This window comes from Leucoraja erinacea, chromosome 19 (assembly GCF_028641065.1).
Source record: "Leucoraja erinacea ecotype New England chromosome 19, Leri_hhj_1, whole genome shotgun sequence".
NCBI classification, from domain to species: domain Eukaryota; kingdom Metazoa; phylum Chordata; class Chondrichthyes; order Rajiformes; family Rajidae; genus Leucoraja; species Leucoraja erinaceus.
The window spans coordinates 38,722,597-38,744,310 of NC_073395.1; the positions used below are offsets into that span (position 1 = coordinate 38,722,597).

Here is a 21,714-nt window from a genome sequence, read left to right on the forward strand (position 1 = left end):
CCTACCTTGACACCATTCAGCTAATAATTGGCATTCCTGTTCTTGCCATCAAAGTGGATAACCTCACATTAATTACCATCCATCATCGTTCCAATAATTACAGATGGTGGAACAAATTTCCTGGGTTCAGATGTTTTGAAGATATAGTTTTGTAAATATGTTTCTCATCGTTAGACTTTGTAAAGAGCAATACAAATACTTATTAATTACTCTCAGTATTTATTTCTTCACATATGGCTCTGCCCAACTGAAAACATCTTTTTGTTTTAGATCCCCCCAAAAAATATGTATTTTATTATGTAACTTAAGGGGCATTTAAACCAATGGGAATTTAAACAGTAGGGCATTGTTCAACAGGTAACCTGTATAGGATAATTGCAAGGAGAAGGAATGAAGTGTGAATGGGACATTTCATTGGGCGTAGGGCAGAGAGATTTTTGATGACCTGTACTGCAAGACAAGTAGAATGAGTGAAGAGACACAGTAGGTGAGGCAGCATCTATGGAGCGAAGGAAATAGGCAACGTTTCGGCCCGAAACGTTGCCCATTTCCTTCGCTCCATAGATGCTGCCTCACCCGCTGAGTTTCTCCAGCATTTACCTTCCAGTCTACCTTCAATTTTCCAGCATCTGCAGTTCCTTCTTAAACAGAATGAGTGAAGAGGATTGGACTAATTAAGAATGGAAGATGCAAAGGTGTGGGTTATTGTTTCAGCAGGAGATGAGACAAGATCCCAATAGATTTGGCGGATGCTGTAGAGGTGGAAATAGGCTGATATAAGAAGGGGTGCTTGCATGAACTGTCTGAAGCTTAGTGTCAAACACACACACTGTAGCTGCAATGTGAAGGAAGGAACTGCAGATGCTGGTTTACACTGAAGATAGACACAAAATGCTGGAGTTACTCAGGCAGCATCTCTGGAGAGAAGGAAAGGGTGATGTTTCAGGTTGAGACCCTTCGTCAGAGGGAGACAGAGATTAAAGGGCCTGTCCCACTTTGCCGTCATTTGTGCCTTATTTACGCGTCATATGTAAAATAGGTCGATGCATTGTGATGCGTGGGGTGCGTGTGGGTGATGCACGCATTGCGCATGGTGAGGCGTGGAATCGCACGCATAATCCCGCGACGCCTGCGTGACATATCATGTTCGCATGCTGACGCATTGGCTGCCTGTCCCGCTGAGCTACTCTGGCCTTATTGTGTCTATCTTCAGTTTAAACCGTCATCTGCAGTTCCATCCTACACAAAGTAGTTGCTAGTATCTCCAAGGTACACAAAAATGCTGGAGAAACTCAGCGGGTGCAGCAGCATCTATGGAGCGAAGGAAATAGGCGACGTTTCGGGGCAGAAAACCCTTCTTCAGACTGATGGGGGGGGGGGGGGGGGGGGAGAAGGAAGGAAAAAAGGGAGGAGGAGGAGCCCGAGGGCGGGGGGGGGGGGGGGGGGATGGGAGGGGACAGTATCTCCATTGTGATGCAGCTATTGGTAAAATGCAGAATGGCCACTTGGGTCAAACACTGGAGAACAACTTAAAGCAGAGCATTCATTAACGATGTGTAGAAAAGAACAGCAGATGCTGATTTAAATCAAATGTGTACACAAAATGCTGGAGTAACTCAGCGGGACAGGCAGCATCACTGGAGAGAAGGAATGGGTGACGTTTCGGGTCGAGACCCTTACTCAGACTGATGTCAGGTGAGTGGGCGGGGCCAAAGATAAAATGTAGTCAGAGACAGTAAGACAGGTGGGAGAATTGGGAAGGGGGAGAGAGACGGAAGGCAAGAGCTACTCAAAGTTCATACCGCTCGGGTGTAAGCTACCCAAGCAAAGTATGAGGTGCTGTTCCTCCAATTTGTGTTTTTGCCATTTGAGTCACTCTACACCTCCACCCCCCACCAGGAAGGTGTTAAAAGCCGTCCGTTTCTTCCTCGACCGCAGGACCAGCCAATTTCCATTTACTAATACTCTCCTCCACCCAGCAGAGCTTGTCCTTATTCTCAATAACTTCTCCTTGGACTCCTCCCACTTCCTCCAAATCCAAGGCGTAGCTATGGGCACTCACATGGGCCCCAGCTGTGCCTGCAACTTTGTACATTACATCGAACAATCCCCGTTCCAGACATACACTGGCCCTATCCCCGAACTCTACCTCTGCTACATTGACGACTGCATTAGTGCTACCTCCTGCACCCATGCAGAACTCACTGACTTCATCAACTTCGCCACTAATTTCCATCCTGCAGTCAAATTCACGGATCATCTCCGACATCTCCCTACCATTTCTAGATCTCACCGTCTCCATCGCCGGTAACAGACTCTTGACCAACATCTATCCCAAACCCAACGACTCCCATAGCTATCTATATGATACTTCTTCCCACCCTGCTTCCTGTAAAGACTCTATCCCCCACTCCCAATTCCTCCGTCTAAGCCGCATCCGCGGCGTAGAAGGATGAGGTGTTCCATATTAGATCATCGGAGATGTCCTCATTCTTTAGAAAACGGGGGTTCTCCTCTTCCATTAAAGTTGGTTCTCACTAGTTTATCCTCGATATCCCACAGCTCCGCTCTTGCTCCCCCTCGCCTCCATTCGCAACAAGGACAGAGTCCCCTTTGTCCTCACCTTCCATCCCACCAGCCGGCGCATACAGCAGATAATCATCCAACACTTTCGCCACCTCCAACGGGATCCCACTACTGGCCACATCATCCCATATCCAACCCTTTCTGTTTTCCGCGGAGACCGTTCCCTCCGCAACTCCCGGGTCAACTCGTCCCTTCCCACCCAAACCACTCCCTCCCCAGGCACTTTCCCCTGCACCTGCAGGAGATGCAACACCTGTCCCTTTACTTCCCCCCTCGACTCCATCCAAGGTCCCCAACAGTTGTTCCAGGTGAGGCTGAGGTTCACCTGCACCTCCTCCAACCTCATCTACTGTATCCACTGTTCCAGGTGTCAACTCCTGTACATCGGCGAGACCAAGTGCAGGCTCGGCGATCATTTTACTGAACACCTCTGCTCAGTCCGTCTTAACCATGCTGATCTCCTGGTGCCCAAGCACTTCAACTCCCCCTCCCATTCCCAATGTGACCTTTCTGTCCTGGGCCTCCTCCATTGTCAGAGTGAGGCCCAGCGCAAATTGGAGGAACAGCACCTCATATTTTGCTTGGGTAGTTTACACCCCAGCGGTATGAACATTGACTTCTCCAACTTCATATAGCCCTTGCTTTCCCTCTCTCCATTCCCTCCCACCAGTCTTACAGTCTCCAACTGCATTCTATCTTTGTCCCGCCCACTCCCCTGACATCAGTCTGAAGAAGGGTCTTGACCCGAAACGTCACCCATTCCTTCTCTCCAGAGATACTGCCTGTCCTGCTGAGTTACTCCAACATTTTGTGTCTGTATTCACTAAGAATTTTGGTCTTAGGAGCATAGAATACATGACTCAATATTGAATTAAGATGTGGACTAAATCATCATACCGTCTTGCAGAGTCGTACGATAGTCAGAAGATTCATGAGATATCATTTCTGTAGTGATACTATTTCGTGCTCTTGTATTCACAAGCCGATCGAGGTGCAATGTGTGCGTTCCTCCGTCATACCTCACTACATCTGGGTTTAGATCTTTTAGTAAAACAAGGTCAAATTAGAGGGTGAATTTTGCAGTTTGAATTGGCATTGAGATCTCATTAGGAAGAACTGTGATTGCAACACGCATTAAAAGAGTGCAACATGCATTAAGAAATTAATAAGATTGTATAGAGGAAGTATATTGAACAATAAGTACCTTTCATCTTTTTCTTCTTGTACCTCCAAATAAATATTCCGATTATCAGAAGACCCAGGAATATTATCGCAAGCACACTCAGGAATGGAATTAAATTCTTATTTTCAAGGATGATTATTGTTCCCAAATAAATTGATGAATTTGCTTTTTTCCACTGAGAGGAAATGAATAGATTAAGAAAAAAAGGCGTTGTTACAGTTGTCTGCAAAATATATAATCTAGAATCATTTAGAGATGATTCTAATTTGCCTAGATTTCTTTTACCAAATATTTCAAGAGAAGCATTTCACAGAGAGTTATTTATCACAGAAATCGGCCCCTCGACCCACTGAGTCCATGCTGACAATATTCTATTCCTATTTTACCACTAATTGATCTGTAGCCTTTAATGCCTTGATTTTGCAACAATGTGTACAATAAACTAAACTTTTGAACTGCAATTAAAATTGGCTCAGGTCTGTAAAAGAGTCAATAAACCCTTAATGAACAGGAGTCGAAAGGTGAGGCCATGGTTATATGGATGCAACGTATGTCAAATATCCTACCAAGTGTTCTTCCATGGAATTTCAGAACTGTTCTCCCCTGCAATTTATTCCCTCCCATGTGCCAATGTAATTATCTGTAAACCTCAATCCCCGATTGATGGTGTTGTGATCACCATTGCAGGGGCCGAGTTCCTGATTCCTTCCACTCCGTGTAAAGTGAGTTCCTTCCCATAACCTCTTGTATTGTTAAGTTAACATTTTAAATCAGCTTTTCCTGGTATTTGAACCATTGTGGCGGCCCCTAATGGTTAGCCACGCGTGGTGCTAACCCTCGGCTCATGGGTTTGGGTCGCGCGACTTGGTTTGGCGGAAGGCGCAGGTCACGGGGCTCCCCTGGGGTATATAAAGGGTCAGGAACGCCCGTGCCCCTAGTTGTGGTTTTGGGAGCTGTACTGTGCTGTGCATTACGAATAAATAATTCTTTGCTTGACAACTCGTGTCCCGTTTCACCATTTGCTAATTGGAGCTGTTTCCATCTATTTATTTACCCTCTATAAATCTACAATTGCAGGGCTCGACCCACTTCTTATATCAACGAATAAATCAGCTTCTTTCATCAGCTATTCATCACCATGTTCAAAAGTACAAATTATGATAATGTGGAGAAGATAAAACAATTATAGTGTACGTTCTGTCACTTGAACACCCCATTTCCATGAACCACTAAAATCTAATCATGCACGAATGTAATCATGAATATCTCTTACTTGCACATCCAATTCACTTCGTGAAGCCAGAAGTTCCTTAGGTATGATGCAAATCAAAGTGTTTAGTTTCAGTTGTATGTGCTCACAGCTCTGGTTTCCAATTGTCAGTATTTTGCCGTTGATAGCATCAGGTTGAATTGGTTGTCCTTGAAACTAAAACAAAACATTCCTATGTAAGTTGTTATAATTATTGCAAAAATTAAACAAACATTTTGGACAAGTGAATGGTGCACAGTTATAAACTTCAATCAACATTTTGAGAAGATAGACTCTGGCATAGATTAACAGCAGTGTGTGTGCGTGTGCGTGTGTGTGTGTGTGTGTGTGTGTGTGTGTGTGTGTGTGTATCTATATATACACAGTGCCCTCCATAATGTTTGGGACAAAGACCCATCATTTATTTATTTGCCTCTGTACTCCACAATTTAAGATTTGCAATAGAAAAAAAAAATCATGTGGTTAAAGTGCACATTGTCAGATTTTATTAAAGACCATTTTTATACATTTTGGTTTCACCATGTAGAAATTACAGCAGTGTTTATATATACACAGTACCCCGTTTTCAGGACAACATAATGTTTGGGACACATGGCTTCACATGCTTTTGTAATTGCTCAGGTGTGTTTAATTGCCTCCTTAACGCAGGTATAAGAGAGCTCTCAGCACACAGTCTTTCCTCCAGCCTTTCTATCACCTTTGGAAACTTGTATTGGTGTTTATCAACATGAGGACCAAAGTTATGCCAATGAAAGTCAAAGAAGCCATTATGAGACTGAGAAACAAGAATAAAACTCTTAGAGACATCAGCCAAATCTCAGTCTTATCAAAACTAACTGTTTGGAACATCATTAAGAAGAAAGAGAGTACTGGTGAGCTTACTAATCACAAAGGGACTGGCAGGCCAAGGAAGACCTCCACAGCTGATGACAGAAGAATTCTCTCTATAATAAAATAAATCCCCAAACACCTGTCCGACAGATCGGAAACAGTCTTCAGGAGTTAGGTGTGGATTTGTCAATGACCACTGTCCGCAGAAGACTTCATGTACCGAAATACAGAGGCTACACTGCAAGATGCAAACCACTGGTTAGCCGCAAAAATAGGATGGCCAGGTTACAGTTTGCCAAGTAGTACTTAAAAGAGCAAACACGGTTCTGGAAAAAGGTCTTGTGGACAGATGAGACAAAGATTAACTTATATCAGAGTTTTGGCAAGAACAAAGTACAGAGGAGAGAAGGAACTGCCCAAGATCCAAAGCATACCACCTCATCTGTGAAACACGGTGGTGGGGGTGTTATGGCCTGGGCATGTATGGCTGCTGAAAGTACTGTCTCACTTATCTTCATTGATGATACAACTGCTGATGGTAGTAGCAAAATGAATTCTGAAGTGTATAGACACATCCTATCTACTCAAGTTCAAACAAATGCCTCAAAACTCATTGGCTGGCAGTTCATTCTACAGCAAGACAATGATCCCAAACATACTGCTAAAACAACAAAGGAGTTTTTCAAAAGCTAAAAAATTGTCAATTCTTGAGTGAGCCTGATCTGAACCCAATTGAACATGCCTTTTATATGCTGAAGAGAAAACTGAAGGGGACTAGCCCTCATAACAAGCATAAGCTAAAGATGGCTGTAATATAGACCTGGCAGAGCATCACCAGAGAAGACACCCAGCAACTGGTGATGTCCATGAATCGCAGACTTCAAGCAGTCATTGCATGCAAAGGATATGCAACAAAATACTAAACATGACTACTTTCATTGACATGACATTGCTGTGTCACAAATATTATGGTGCCCTGAAATGGGGAGACTATGTATAAACACTGCTGTAATTTCTACATGGTGAAACCAAAATGTATAAAAATGGCCTTTATTAAAATCTGACAATGTGCACCTTAACCACAAGTGATTTTTTCTTATTAAAAATCTGAAATTATGGAGTACAGAGGCAAATGAATAAATGATGGGTCTTTGTTGACTCAGTAGGCCTGTGACAACGAATGTGTACACTATTCCCCTCTGATGGCAATGATCTATAAGAGTCTTGGGGACTAAGTCAGCACACGCCAGTTGCTTAATCAGTGAGAGGAAAAAAATCCCCAATATTTTTAGGCAAATTTTACCACTTGTTTCTTCATTCCAGTGGCAGGGATATAGGGACAAGTTATCTACCTGCCATCTCGGTCACATGCAGACACAGACAAGAACTATGCAATGGGCTTTTAATTTGCTTTGGGATATTTTAAATTCATGAACTGATGCAAGTCAGCATTGTTCTTAGTAAGTTGGATTATACTCTTCAACTAAACCCTTTGCCAAGTGAATGTTTTGGAGGAACAAAGAATACAATGAATAACAATTATGCTGAATGTTGGAGATGAGCAAAGATCTGATCTGGATCTTCCTCTTCTTGCAAATGAAACATAAGCCAAAGGAATAGTTGGCTCTCATGCCGGATGTTGAGCAGCCAGGTTGTTGCCTCTGCGTCAATGTCTGCCTCCATTTGGTGGGTGGTAGAGCGGGTACCCAGAGATGACATGGTTGGCTGTCTGTTGTTCTGCTCTGCATTCACAGGCTGGACTCTGGCGGAGCTCCCATCTCCACATGCTGGCATTGAAACGCCCAACTCCAGTACCAAGTCTGTTGAGCTTCACCCATGCTCCACTGGGGAGGTCAGACCTTGGACAGCTTTTATCTGGTGAAGAGATATAGCTGTGTAATGGAGTAATCACAGAGAGGGCATGAACAGGCAGAGACAATGGGTCTGCCAGGACAGTCAGGTTTGTGGATTTTGGGGAGAAGGTAAAATCGGGCCATGCGGGCTGGGGAACGATAAGGTTGGGTAATGGAGATGAGGATGATCCCAGTAATTTTTTTTTTAAACCTGCTAATTCTTCCTGGTTCCCGACATTAATTGTGACAGTCACACACTTTTGAAAATGTCTCTCGAGTTGCAAGATGTACCAATTTATCAGAGGTATTGGGGAGAAATGATTTGGACAAAGCATATTTTCAGATTTAAATAAAGATTTTATAAAGCCATGTCATAAGACTACAATCTTAGATTTTCTTTTACAGGCAATATGTACCAAAGTGTACAGTGAATGATTAAATTGTTCCGATTACAATTCACTTACTTTAATCTCAAGTGCATTGCTGCCACTCTTTTTGATTTCCTTGGGAACTTCAAACGTCTCGAACAAAGGATCTTCCGTGTATCCAAAATTGAACGTTGCCACGGAGACATTGTCAAAGATAAAAGTTGCTTTGCCTTGCGTGGGCAGTGTGAGTTTAAAGCAATTGAGAGGGGGAGTTCGACAGTAGATCACCTTCGAGCTATCCTCATATCTACATGCCTATTTTTGGAAGAAGATAAAGTGGGTATCAAGTTTCCACGTATTAAATAGGAATGCAAAGCTTCACATACAAGATCGCTTTTCACTGTACCTCAATAAACTACTGAACTGAGCTTTTAATATCACATAGATTTGCCGATACATTCCAATATTTTGTCAGTAAACATTCTGTAGCTGCCATCACTTTAGTGCACAATTCATTTCATGATGTATCTTCCTGATAAGTTAATCAAATGGTGTCAATGTGTGTAAACTAGGAAATGTGTGAAACAAACTAATGCAGTTCTTCATTTGCTAAAGCAAAATGAAAATTAAACAACAAAGGCTTCAACATTTTTTTTAAATGGAGTAAGATATGATTAATGATTATCAGTTGTCATGTCAACTAATGAGCTCTTGAACCTCTGCAGGTGGAGAGCACGTTGAGTGGTTGCATCAAGTCCTGGCTCAGCAACTCGAACGGCCAGGAATGAAGGAGAAACATGGTGAACACTGCCCAGTCCATCACGGGTAATGAACTCCCCACCAGTGAAGGACTCCATCGGAAACGCTGCCTCAAATCAGCAGCCTGTATCATCAAGTATTCACACCACCCTGGCCACGCTCTCATTTCACTCCTGCCTTCGCGAAAGAGGTCCAGGAGTGGGAAAACTTTGACGTACAGCTGCACATAACAGCTTCGTCCGAACAGCTATATCTCTCTCTCTCTCGGATGAGGTACAAAATCATGAGAGGAATAGTTTGGATAGATGCGTAGAGTCTCTTGCCCAGAGTAGAGGAATCGAGGACCAGAGGACATGGGTTCTAGGTGAAGGGGAAAAGATCTAATAGGAATCTGAGAGGTAACGTTTTCACACAAAGGTTGGTGGGTGTATGGAACAAGCTGCCAGAGGAGGTAGTTGAGGCAGAGACTAACCCAACATTTAAGAAACACATGTATTGGACAGGTTTGGAGGACCAAACGCGGGCAGGTGGGATTAGTGTAGCTGGAATATGTTGGCAAGATGGATCAAAGGGCCTGTTTCCACATTGTATCCCTCTGTGACTCGATCACTTCTCGACAAATGAGCCATGTCCATAGGTCATTGATTTAAAATCATTGGCCAGAGAACTGAAGGGAAGAAGAAACGTTTTCACAGAGAGGGTCGTGAAGATGTGAACTGTGGTGCGTGACTTATCATTATTAAAATGCGATTGGGTATACTTGAAGCAAGATAATTTTCAGGGCTATGAGAAGAAAGTTGGGGACCTGTGTAGCCGTTAGCTATAATATCAATGATCACATTTACTTTTTTTTTAATTGCCTTCAGAACTTGCTCACTCACTGGCAAAGATTTGTCTGTATGAAGTCAAGTTCAATTTGTGTACTTGACACCCCCCCCCCCCCCCCCCCCCCCCCCCCCCCCCCCCCCCCCCCCCCCCCCCCCCCCCCCACCCATTATAATTACACCATCTCCTTGTCTCTGCGAAACATGAGGACTACACACCTATCCACATTAATTTTCAGTTGCTGTCTTTTAGTTTTAGTTCAGTTTAAAGATACAGGGCGGAAACAGGCCCTTCGGCCCACCTGGTCTGCACCGACCAGCGATCCCGACACATTGACACTTACTGCGGACAATTTACACTTATACCAAGCCAATTAACCTACAAACCTGTACACCTTATTGGGAATGTGGGAGGAAACCGAAGTTCTCAGAGAAAACCCACACAGGGCATGGGGAGATGGTGCAGGAGTCGGCTATTCAGCCCTTCGAGCCAGCACCACCATTCAATATGATCATAGCTGATCATCCAGAATCTGTACCCTGTTCCTGCTTTCTACCCATATCCCTTGATTCCGTTAGCCCCAACAGCTTTATCCAACTCTCTTGCATACATCCAGTGAATTGGCGTCCACTGCCTTCTGTGGCAGAGAATTTCACAAATTCACAACTCTCTGGCTATCTATACTAATCCTACACTTGTTTATTCTCTCCACATTCTCCGTAACTCATCCTCTCAGATTACACCCCTCACCCACACACTGGGGGCAATTCACAGAGGCCCAATGACTACTGACCCACACATCTGTGGAATGTGGGAGGAAACTGGAGCACCCAGTAGAAGCTCAAGTGGACACTGGGAGTAGGTGCTATTGCCGTACATCATCGGCTGAGGTCAGGATCGAACCTGGGTCTCTGGCGCTGTGAGGCAGCAATTCTACTCATAGTGCCACAGTACTGGCCAGCTGAACAAAACCAGCTTTTAATGAAAAGATTTTGGCCATGAAGTTTGTAATATTAAGCAATGTTAAGTTGTAATTTTGGTTGCATGTACATGTTTTTCCTTTGCTGCTTGCGAAACTGATCTAATGGTTCACTTAGCAGAGTTGTACTTACTAAACAGGGTGAAACAAGAATGTGGCAACTTCCTGCTCTACCACTGTGGGATTTAGTGAATTGTTTTTCAATTTTCCCTTTTCCCACGTTGATGATAAACCTCCGCTGTGACCTGTCAATGCCGACTCACCTTGAAATAATTTGGCTTTTCAACAGTTCTTTCTAACTTATTGACTTAACAAACTTAAACTCCACCTGGTTACACAATGCCAAGCAGAATTGTGTTTATAATTAACTTGCTCTGCTGCTGAGAAATGCACCAACAGAGGCCAGCTTTAATAGCCCGCCTCACAAATATGTTTCTCTTTAATCAAAAGTTTCATGTGTTTTTTTTGATTGTTTGATTGAAAGATACAGCATGAAAACAGGGCCCTTCAGCCCACCGGGTCCATGCCAACCCCGTCACACTAGTTCTATGTAATCCCATTTTCAAATCCAATCACTGCATACTAAAGGGCCTGTCCCACTGGGAGTCATTTGCACGTCACGCAGATGGCACGAGAAGATTTTGTATATCCTCAAATCATGGGGCGCGGCGCGCGACCACGTGACACTGCCTATGTCACCACGCACGCGGCACAACACGTGCATCGTGACACGTAAATCATCTGGCGTAAATTATGCGCAAATGACGCCCAAGTGCGACAGGCCCTTAAGTTTGTAACAAGGAACTGCAGATGCTGGTTTTAACCGAAGATGGACACAAAAAGCTGGAGCATCTCTGGAGAGAAAAAATGGGTGACCTTGAAGAAGGGTCTCGACCCGAAACGCCACCCATTCCTTCGCTCCAGAGATGTTGCTTGTCCTGCTGAGTTACTCTAACTTTTTGTGTCTATCACTGCAGTTGATAGGGGCCAATTAAACTACAAAACCTGCATGTCTTTGGGATGCGAGAGGAAACTGGAGCACCCAGAGTAAACCCACACAGTCACAGGGGGAACGGGCAAACTCCACACGGACTACACCAGAGGTCAGATTCGAACTCAAGTCTCTGGCGTTGTGAGATAGCGGCTCTACAAGCTGCACCACTGTGCCGAGGTTACTGGACAACTCAAACCCAAATCTTTTATGTGCCATTTTGCAGTGCGAAACTCCATTTCTCAGCAAGTTAACCTGCAGATGTTAAGTGGTGTTGGGTTGTGATTGTATTTTGAGTTTAGGAATATCAAAATGTAATCCCTTAATGATAAGAGTGTAGGTCAATGGGAACCAGTAATTAAGGAAAAATATTTGAGGGGGCAAAGAAAAGTTGTTACAAAGAGTGGTTATAATGGGCTGATCACTTTAACACGTGCCAATCTAAAAATTACCAACACGTTAATTAGAAGGGGTTGGCATGTGATTACATTTGCCCCGAATTAGTAGATTCAGAATTGATTTAATGGGAAACCATAAGGTGCTGAGTTACTCCAGTAATGCACGTTTTGTTTTGTAAACCAAGATACTTAGAATGATAGACACAAAAAGCTGGTGTAACTCAATGGGTCAGGCAGCATCTCTGGAGAAAAGGAATATGTGACGTTTCGGGTCGAGACCCTTCTTCAGGATTTTTCTTCAGTCTGAAGAAGGGTCTCGACCGGAAATGTCACTATTCCTTTTCTCCGGAGATGCTGTCTGACCAGCTGAGTTACTCCAGCTTTATGCGTCTACCTTCCATTTAAACCAACATCTGCAGTTCCTTCCCACACATACATAGAATGATTATGCCAGTTACGAGCGTAAACAGGAAGGACATTTTAACAGAGCATAATGATAACTGGAATTCTCCCCCTGCCACTCAAGTTATGTTGGTCTCTTAACACTTACAAAAACGTTCCATCGGCTCTTTGAGGTAAAGAGTCTGGCGAGATGGAATTACGAGGGGGGGGGTCAGTGTGAATTAAGTTTGAGTATCTTACTACAGGAACTAATTAAATGATTGCAAAGACTAAACGCTGAACATTCTACACATATTGCTATGTTCCTCGGTTATATCAGCGAGCAATGAATGGAACACTTACCACATGAAACTTCTTTGACTCTTGTTGTACAGTTATTACCATCTGGGGAGACTGCACAAAATTCAAATTCATTCCTTTCACAGTCACCGTGCTGCCTCCACTGTAACAGAGAAATAGGTGTTCATAGTTCTGTTCTTGAAAATGAATAGATGTTACAAAGCCATGACTGGGCACCATACCCATGGAAGAATGTGTGGGGCTCTGGAGAGGGTCCAGAGGAGGTTTACATGAATGATCCCAGGAATTAGTTGGTTAGCATATGATGAGCGTTTGACGGCACTGGGCCTGTACTCGCTGGAGTTTAGAAGAATGAGGGGGGACCTCAATGAAACATACAGAATGGTGAAAGGCTCGGATAGTGTGGATGTGGAGACGATGTTTCCACTGGTGGGAAAGTCTAGAATTGGAGGTCATAGCCTCAGAATTAAAGGACGTTCCATTAGGAAGGAGATGAGGAGGAATTTCTTTAGTCAGAGGCTGGTGAATCTGTGGAATTCTTTGCCACAGTATGCTGCAGTTGCCGTCAATGGATATATGTAAAGCAGAGATAGATATAACCATATCACCATATAACAATTACAGCACGGAAACAGGCCATCTCGGCCCTACAGGTCCGTGCCGAACACTTATTCTCCCCTAGTCCCATCTACCTGCACTCAGACCATAACCCTCCATTCCCTTCCCATCCACATACCTATCCAATTTATTTTTAAATGATAAAATCGAACCTGCCTCCATCACTTCCACTGGAAGCTCATTCCACACCGCTACCACTCTCTGAGTAAAGAAGTTCCCCCTCATATTACCCCTAAACTTATGTCCCTTAATTCTGAAATCATGCCCTCTTGTTTGAATCTTCCCTACTCTCAATGGGAAAAGCTTATCCACGTCAACTCTGTCTACCCCTCTCATCATTTTAAAGACCTCTATCAAGTCCCCCCCTTAACCTTCTGCGCTCCAAAAAATAAAGACCTAACTTATTCAACCTTTCTCTGTAACTTAGTTGCTGAAACCCAGGCAACATTCTAGTAAATCTCCTCTGTACTCACTCTATTTTGTTGACATCCTTCCTATAATTGGGCGACCAAAATTGTACACCATACTCCAGAATTGGTCTCACCAATGCCTTGTACAATTTTAACATTACATCCCAACTTCTATACTCAATGCTCTGATTTATAAAGGCTAGCACACCAAAAGCTTTCTTTACCACCCTATCTACATGAGATTCCACCTTCAGGAAACTATGCACAGTTATTCCTACATCCCTCTGTTCAACTGCATTCCTCAATTCGCTACCATTTACCATGTACGTCCTATTTTGATTTGTCCTACCAAGACGTAGCACCTCACACTTATCAGCATTAAACTCCATCTGCCATCTTTCAGCCCATTCTTCCAAATGGACTAAATCTCTGTAGACTTTGGAAATCTACTTCATTATCCACAACACCACCTATCTTAGTATCATCTGCATACTTACTAATCCAATTTACCACACCTTCATCCAGATCATTGATGTACATGACAAACAACAGTGGACCCAACACAGATCCCTGTGGCACGCCACTAGTCACCGGCCTCCAACCTGACAAACAGCCATCCACCATTACTCTCTGGCATCTCCCATTCAGCCACTGTTGAATCCATCTTGCTACTCCTGCATTAATACCCAACAATTGAACCTTCTTAACCAACCTTCCATGAGGAACCTTGTCAAAGGCCTTACTGAAGTCCATATATACAACATCCACTGCTTTACCCTCATCAATTTCCCTAGTAACCTCTTTAAAAAATTCAAGAAGATTAGTCAAACATGACCTTCCAGGCATAAATCCATGTTGACTGTTCCTAATCAGACCCTGTTTATCCTGATAGACTTGTGATTTATATAGGTGTCGGGGGTTATGGGGAGAAGGCAGGAGAATGGGGTTAGTAGGGAGATAGATCAGCCAGAGGGAGATAGAATGATGGCAGAGTAGACTTGATGGGCCGAATGGCCCAATTCTGCTCCTATCACATGAACATGTCTCACCTGCAGAATGACCATACTGGATAAATCTCAGTGATTGTTGGATTTTCCACATATAGGAATTGATTTTTGAATTCTCGGACGGCGGCATCTATTTTCAAAACCACAGAATACATCTGCATGGAAGCATGGGCTGGAGTCGAGCACTCAATCTTTGTTTCAGAAATGCTGAAATACATGTGATTAAAAAGACACGGAGGTTAACTTAATAATTGGCTTCAGAGTTGAATCCATCTGGAGTACAGCAAAACCAAATTAAAAACCACACAGAATTCCAGGTCCATTTCCTTCCAGGCAGGAAACCCCCAAAAAAATTAAACAGTGCAGGAAGGAGATGCAGATGCTGGTTTAAACAGAAGATAGACACAAAAAGCTGGAGTAACTCAGCGGGACAGACGGCATCTCTGGAGAGAATGAATGGATGACGCTTTGTGTCGAGACCCTTCAGACTGAACCAGTGACTGAAGACGAGTCTGAAGAAAGGTCTCGACACAAAACGTCACCTATACCTTTTTTCCGGAGATGCTGTCTGACCCGCTGAGTTACTCCAGCTTTTTGTGTCTATCTTGGACAGTAAACTGGGCTTTGCTTTAGGTGGCTTACCACCGACTTTGCTGGAAGCTGGCAGCAGAATGGCCCTGAGAGTGCGTGGCTTTGGGCTAAGACTGATGGTGCATGGTGCAACAGCAAGTGACCCAAAGTTCATTTGGATAACTGACAATTTGGGATGGTACTAGGGGTTTTATTCTAAATGCCATCAGTACAAGAAATGCCCGTCCCACTTAGGAAACCTGAACGGAAACCTCTGGAGACTTTGTGCCCAACCCAAGGTTTCCGTGCGGTTCCCGGAGGTTTTTGTCAGTCTCCCTACCTGCTTCCACTACCTGCAACCTCCGGCAACCATCTGCAACCTCCGGGAACCGCACAGAAACCTTGGGTTGGGCACAAAGTCTCCAGAGGTTTCCGTTCAGGTTTCCTTAGTGGGACATGGGCAAAAAAGGGTCTAGAATTCACTTGCCTTGGATATAGTGCAACGCAGATTCTTTACTGATTTCTGGAATAGGATGTGTGGGAAAGAACAGCAGATGCTGGTTTAAATCAAAGATAGATACAAAATGGAGTAACTCAGTGGGACAGGCAGCATCTCTGGAGAGAAGGAATGGGTGATGTTTCGGGCCGAGGCCCTTCTTCTGACTTCTTCCTTCTCTCCAGAGATGCTGCCTGTCCCACTGAGTTACTCCAGCATTTTGTGTCTATCCTGGAATAAGATATTTGCCCTATGAGGAAAAAAAAGACAAATCACACATTTGTACCGTGCGATCAGGATAATTTACAGAGGCCAATTAACCCACCAAACCGCCCGCTTTGGAATGTTGGAGCACCCGGAGAACAAACACTGTAATGGGGAGATGGACCCAAAATGCTGGAGTAACTCAGCGGAACAGGCAGCATCTCTGGAGGGAAGGAATGGGCGACGTTTCAGGTCGGGACCCTTTTAAGTCTCATACAGACAGCATGGGAAGCTAGGATTGAACCCACACTGCACATGAGTAGCAGCAACCCAAGCTGTGCCACACTGCAGCCTAGGCCTCTGGTGGCTTCGAGGCCTACTTTCTATTTGTTTGATACTTTATTATCACACGTGACATGTCACAGTGAAATTCTTTGTTTTGAATGCCATACGCAAGTATGTAAAGAGTCACTGATAAAGGGCTCTGACAAAGTTAAGGGCCTGTCCTGCTTGGCCTTCATTTGTGCCTCATTTACGCCTTATATGTAAATTAGGTTGACGTGTCGAGACACGTGGGACGCGCATGCGATGTGCATGGTGAGGCGTGGAATCGTATGCGGTGGCGTGCGGCGCTCCAGGATTTAGTACAGGAACAAAATCCTCGCGCACCACCTGCGTGACGTATCGCTGACGCATTGGGTACGCACACTAACGCATTGGCGTCCCGACGTCTCACGTGTATCACGTGACGCATGGTTACGTCCCCATGTGTCAACGTCCTTGCGTCAACTTCCTGCCGCACGGTATTCCAATGACGTCACGATGACGAGTGATTTGCGAGCGACGTTGCGCATCACGACGCGTCGACCTATTTTACATATGATGTGTAAATGAGGAGCACATGACGGTCAAGTGGGACAGGCCCTTTACAAAGTGTTCATTAGTCCCCAATAGTCCCTCTTTGTTCTCACCCCCCCCTACCATGCCGGGTGCCCATTTGTTCTCGACGGCCCCCTCTACTTGCTGCAAACAATCTAATGAAAGCTTTGGTTCATTAGATTGCTAATATTGAAGAATAAATTTATAAAATGCATAGCTCTGCTTAGAACCTCAGCAGAACTGATGAAATTCAGATGCGAGCAGTCTGATTAACCGATTAACATCTGAAGTACTGTCTCTGTTTCTCTTCCCACCGATGCAATCTGTGTGTGGAACGCGAGTGGGTTGGTCGGTACTTTGATTTCGAACATCTGCAGTGTTGTGGGAGTTTAATTTAGAGATGCAGCTTGGAAAAGTGCTCCACCTCCCACCGACTCCACCCAGACCATGGATCACCCGTTTACATTATCCCTGCGTTATTCCACTTTTGCAACCTCGCCCTCCACATTAAGGGCGATATCTTGAGGCCAATTAACCCGCACGTCTCTGGGATATGGGAGCACCCCGAGGAAACGCACGCAGTCAGAGGTAGAGGTCCACACAAACAGAATCAAACCTGGGTGTCTGGCAGTACAAGGCAGCAGCTCCACCAGCTGCCAGAACTTTTGTTTTTCATTTTCACATGAATGAAAAACATTGACCTGTATTTTTTTTGGGGGGGTTGGTGTAATCTGTGACAATTCTCTTCGGAAACAGAAGATGGAGCCATTGGGCCAACGAAGGGTTCTCCACTATTAATTAGTGACTACAAACCTTCTATTTGCCAGATCAAGTTATGGAAGAACACTTAGTTTATCTAAACCTCGTTGGTCCTCAAAGTTGCATCAGCCTTTTTTTTTTTTTTTTTAAACCCAAAATAATTTTAATCAATTATTTACAAAAATGACATGTACAACACAAAACAATACAAACAAACCCAACACCATGATACAAAGTCAAACAAATATTCTTAAATTCTGAATATCATACAACTAATTTCCCCATCCTTATTGAGAATACATTCCACCTCCCGCAGAGCCCAGGGTGCCCGTAGACAGCGCGTGGTCCCTTTCTAAAACCAGCCGGGCGCGGACGTGACCCCGGAAAAGGGTCAGGCAGCCGGCTCGGGCCGAGCCCTCTTCCACTGCCTCAGTCCTTAGGGATTTTTAGCCGACAGATTACATGAATATACTGTCACCCTATACACTATGTAACGACTGCACTGAGAACAGGAATTGCTTGAAATACAGGATGGAGAAGGAAGCATCTTTGGAAGGAGACTCAGAGAACGCTTCAGGTGAATTCGTATTTCCTGGATCTCTTGATTAAATTTCAGATTGCCAGCAACCACAATCTTCTACTTATGCAACTATTGTGTCGTAACTCACAATAATGCAAATAAGCAAAATGGGAAGCAAGTAAATAGGATCTAGTGCCTTTTCCTTTTTGGAGTTTTATGCAGTTTCCTTTTTATTAACTGTGTGCTGTTCTCATCTCCTAATTTGAGGAAGGACATTCTTGCTATTGAGGGAGTGCAGAGTAGGCTCATTGGCTTAATTCCTGGGATGGCGAGACTAACATATGATGAAATAATGGATTGACTGGGCTTGTATTCACTGGCATTTAGAGAGATGAGAGGGAATCTTATAGAAACATATACAATTATTAAGGGATTGGACAGGCTAGATGCAGGAAAAATATTCTTGATGTTGGGTCCAGAACCAGGGGGTCACCCATAGAGTTGTGAATCTGTGGAATTCTCTGCTACAGAAGGCATTGGAGGCCAATTCACTGGATGTTTTCAAGAGAGAGTAAGATATAGCTCTTAGGACTAACAAAATCAAGGGATATGGGGAAAAAGCAGGAACGTGGCACTGATTTTGGATGATCAATCATAATCATATTGAATGGCGGTGTTGGCTCGGAGGGCCGAATGTCCTACTTGCTTTCTATGTTTCTATGAACCACGCTTCTTAAAAAGAAAAACATACCTTTTTAAATCACATGCTTTTCCTCCAATGGAAACCTCCCTTCTGTTTCCGCTGTCCAAGTACTTGCCGGTGATTGTCAGTCGGGTCCCTCCGGACTTTGAACCATAAGTGGGAGAGATGCTGGTAATCGCTGGATTCTGTCACCCGATCGCAAACAAAAGAAAATTGGTCAAATTCCATTGTTCATTTTGAATGAGAAATAGCAGAGGGTTTGCCTGTACACCAGTGCGCTGTACTTTAGGAAGGCTGATTATTAAGGGGCCGTGGGTATTTGCTGCCATCAGGCTTCTCTGAGAAATTACCACTCTTCTCAACAGGGCCCACGTCAGTTTCCAACTGGTTTAATTCAACCTCGGGCATCACATCTCTCGTCACTATTTTTTTTTCTGCATTTGCAGGAGATGAGTTTCTCCTCTCTAACTTGAGGACAGTACAGTGTTGCAGCTGGTAGAGTTGCTGTCTCAGTGCCAGAGACCCAAGTTCAAGAGAGTTTATTGTCATGTGTCCCAGATAGGACAATGAAATTCTCGCTTTGCTTCAGCATAACAGAATATAGTAGGCATAATTAAATAAATACAGAACAGATCAGTGTGACCATATACCATTGAACACACACATGCACGCACGCATATAAAGTGCAATAGGCTGTTAAAGTTCCGATTTTTGTTTGAGTTTAATTTAATTGTCTGATGGCTGTGGGGAAGTAGCTATTCCTGAACCTGGTCGTTGCAGATTTCAGGCTCCTGTACCTTCTACCTGGTGGCAGTGGAGAGATGAGTATGTGGCCAGGATGGTGTGGGTCCTTGATGATGCTGCCAGCCTTTTTGAGGCAGCGACTGTGATAGATCCCCTCGATGGTAGGGAGGTCAGAGCCGATGATGGACTGGGCCGTGTTTACAACTTTTTGTAGTCTTTTCCGCTCCTGGGCACACAAGTTGCCGAACCAAGCCACGATGCAACCGGTCAGCATGCTCTCTACTGTGCACCTGTAGAAGTTCGAGAGAGTCCTCCTCGACATACTGACTCTCTGTAATCTTCTCAGGAAGTGGAGGTGCTGATGTGCTTTCTTTATAATTGCATCAGTGGTCTGGGACCAGGAGAGATCTTCAATCCTTACCTCAGGCACTGCCTGTGTGGAGTTTGCATGTTCTCCCTGTGACCATGAAGGCTTCCTCTGGGTGCTCCAGTTACCCCCGTATCCCAAAGACATGCAGGTTTATAGGTTAATTGTAACCACATTGTGTAGGGAGAGGGATAACATAGAAAGGGTGGTCGGTGTGGATCGGGCTGCAGGAACTCTTTCCAAGCTGAATCCCTCATTTAATCAATCAAACATTCAGTGAAGATGATGCTAATTGGAATGCCCGAGCCTCAGCTTTGGCCGAGAACTATGAGCTTTGCTGGACAGGATAAGACTGCAGATACATCTCTGGGGCCAACCACGGGAGCAGCAACTCAAAGCCTCACACTGCAAATTTACTGCAAAAATGCACTGATCATGCAGCATGAGAAATCTTCAACTGAAAACGTTGTGGCTTGGGAGGATGTTGTAACAACTGAAAGGCCCAGCCAATGATTGCAAGTCGGAATAGAACTATGAATGAGTTGAGACTTATCCATTCCCTATAAACCAAGGGCAATTCACCGACAAACCCACACGTCTTTGGGATGTGGGAGGAAACCAGACAAGCTGGAGGAAACCCAAGCCAGTTTAGTGGCAAGTTCAAAATATTTAAAAAGGATTTAAAATTTCAGTGGCACTCACCGCCTTCCAGCTGCATTCCTCCAATAGCTTTCTATTTATGCGGAGATCTATCTGAAGTTGGCTCACATTTTTAATTGACAATTTAATACCACGAGTCAGGTTTGTGCTTGTCAGTGCATGAACAACTATTGCAGTGCTTCAATTTCCAGAGGAAAATGACCATATGTGAAAAGGAGGCCGGATGATAGCTCTGTGTGGGTTGTGTACAGATTAATACAGAGGCAGATCTCTCTCTCTCCCCCTCTCTCTCTCCCCACCAATGGTCAAATGCTTCAAAAGACAGCTGCAGCTTACAATTAACATCATTATCAAAAGGTCACGTTATCACATTAAAAATAAAATTAGGGATACTAACAATGCAAAAATAGAAAACCACATTTCTTACCACGAAAGAAAAGCCGACGGCTTGTGTTGTTAAATTTCTGTTCAATGTTAAATGAATGTAGACTGGATTATAATCTTGTGTGACGTTAAGTGCTTCCAATAGGCAAACAAGTCTTTGGAAAAAAAAAATTAACTGACATTACAAAACAGGAAATAAGACATTATAATTCATCCTCGTTATTGCAGATGCCGGTTTAAACCGAAGATAGACGCAAAATGCTGGAGTAATTCAGCGGGAGAGGCAGCATCTCTGGAGAGAAGGAATGGGTGACATTTCGGGTCTGAAGAAGGGTCTCGACCTGAAACATCACCAATTGCTTCTTTCCAGAGATCCTGCCTGTCCTACTGAGTTACTCCAGCAAATTGTATCTATCTTCATGTTAAAAATATGAATGTATGATCAATCGATTTGCTTTCATTATTTTCTTTATCTGAATAAAACTTTTTTTTCACCCACTGAAGGTGAGAGCATTCACATAACCAGTGCTGCAGATATTCAAGGACTAACAAGGGAAAAAAAGGAGAGAACAGGGAATGTAGGGGCTGCACTGTGGCATAACAGTAGAATTACTGCTTTACAGCACCAGAGACCCAGGTTCGATCCTG

The 21,714-nt window shown here is 44.0% G+C and overlaps 1 protein-coding gene across 1 annotated transcript in view; it reads right to left on the bottom strand.

Annotated features, from left to right (window-relative positions):
• met (MET proto-oncogene, receptor tyrosine kinase) overlaps positions 1-21,714 on the bottom strand; it is a 236,937-nt gene that overhangs the window by 75,957 nt on the left and 139,266 nt on the right. Inside the window, 8 exon segments of the mRNA XM_055649985.1 lie at positions 3,471-3,627; positions 3,791-3,944; positions 5,043-5,195; positions 8,188-8,406; positions 12,788-12,887; positions 14,823-14,987; positions 18,960-19,096; positions 21,110-21,221. Of these exon segments, the coding sequence (XP_055505960.1) occupies positions 3,471-3,627; positions 3,791-3,944; positions 5,043-5,195; positions 8,188-8,406; positions 12,788-12,887; positions 14,823-14,987; positions 18,960-19,096; positions 21,110-21,221 (1,197 nt within the window).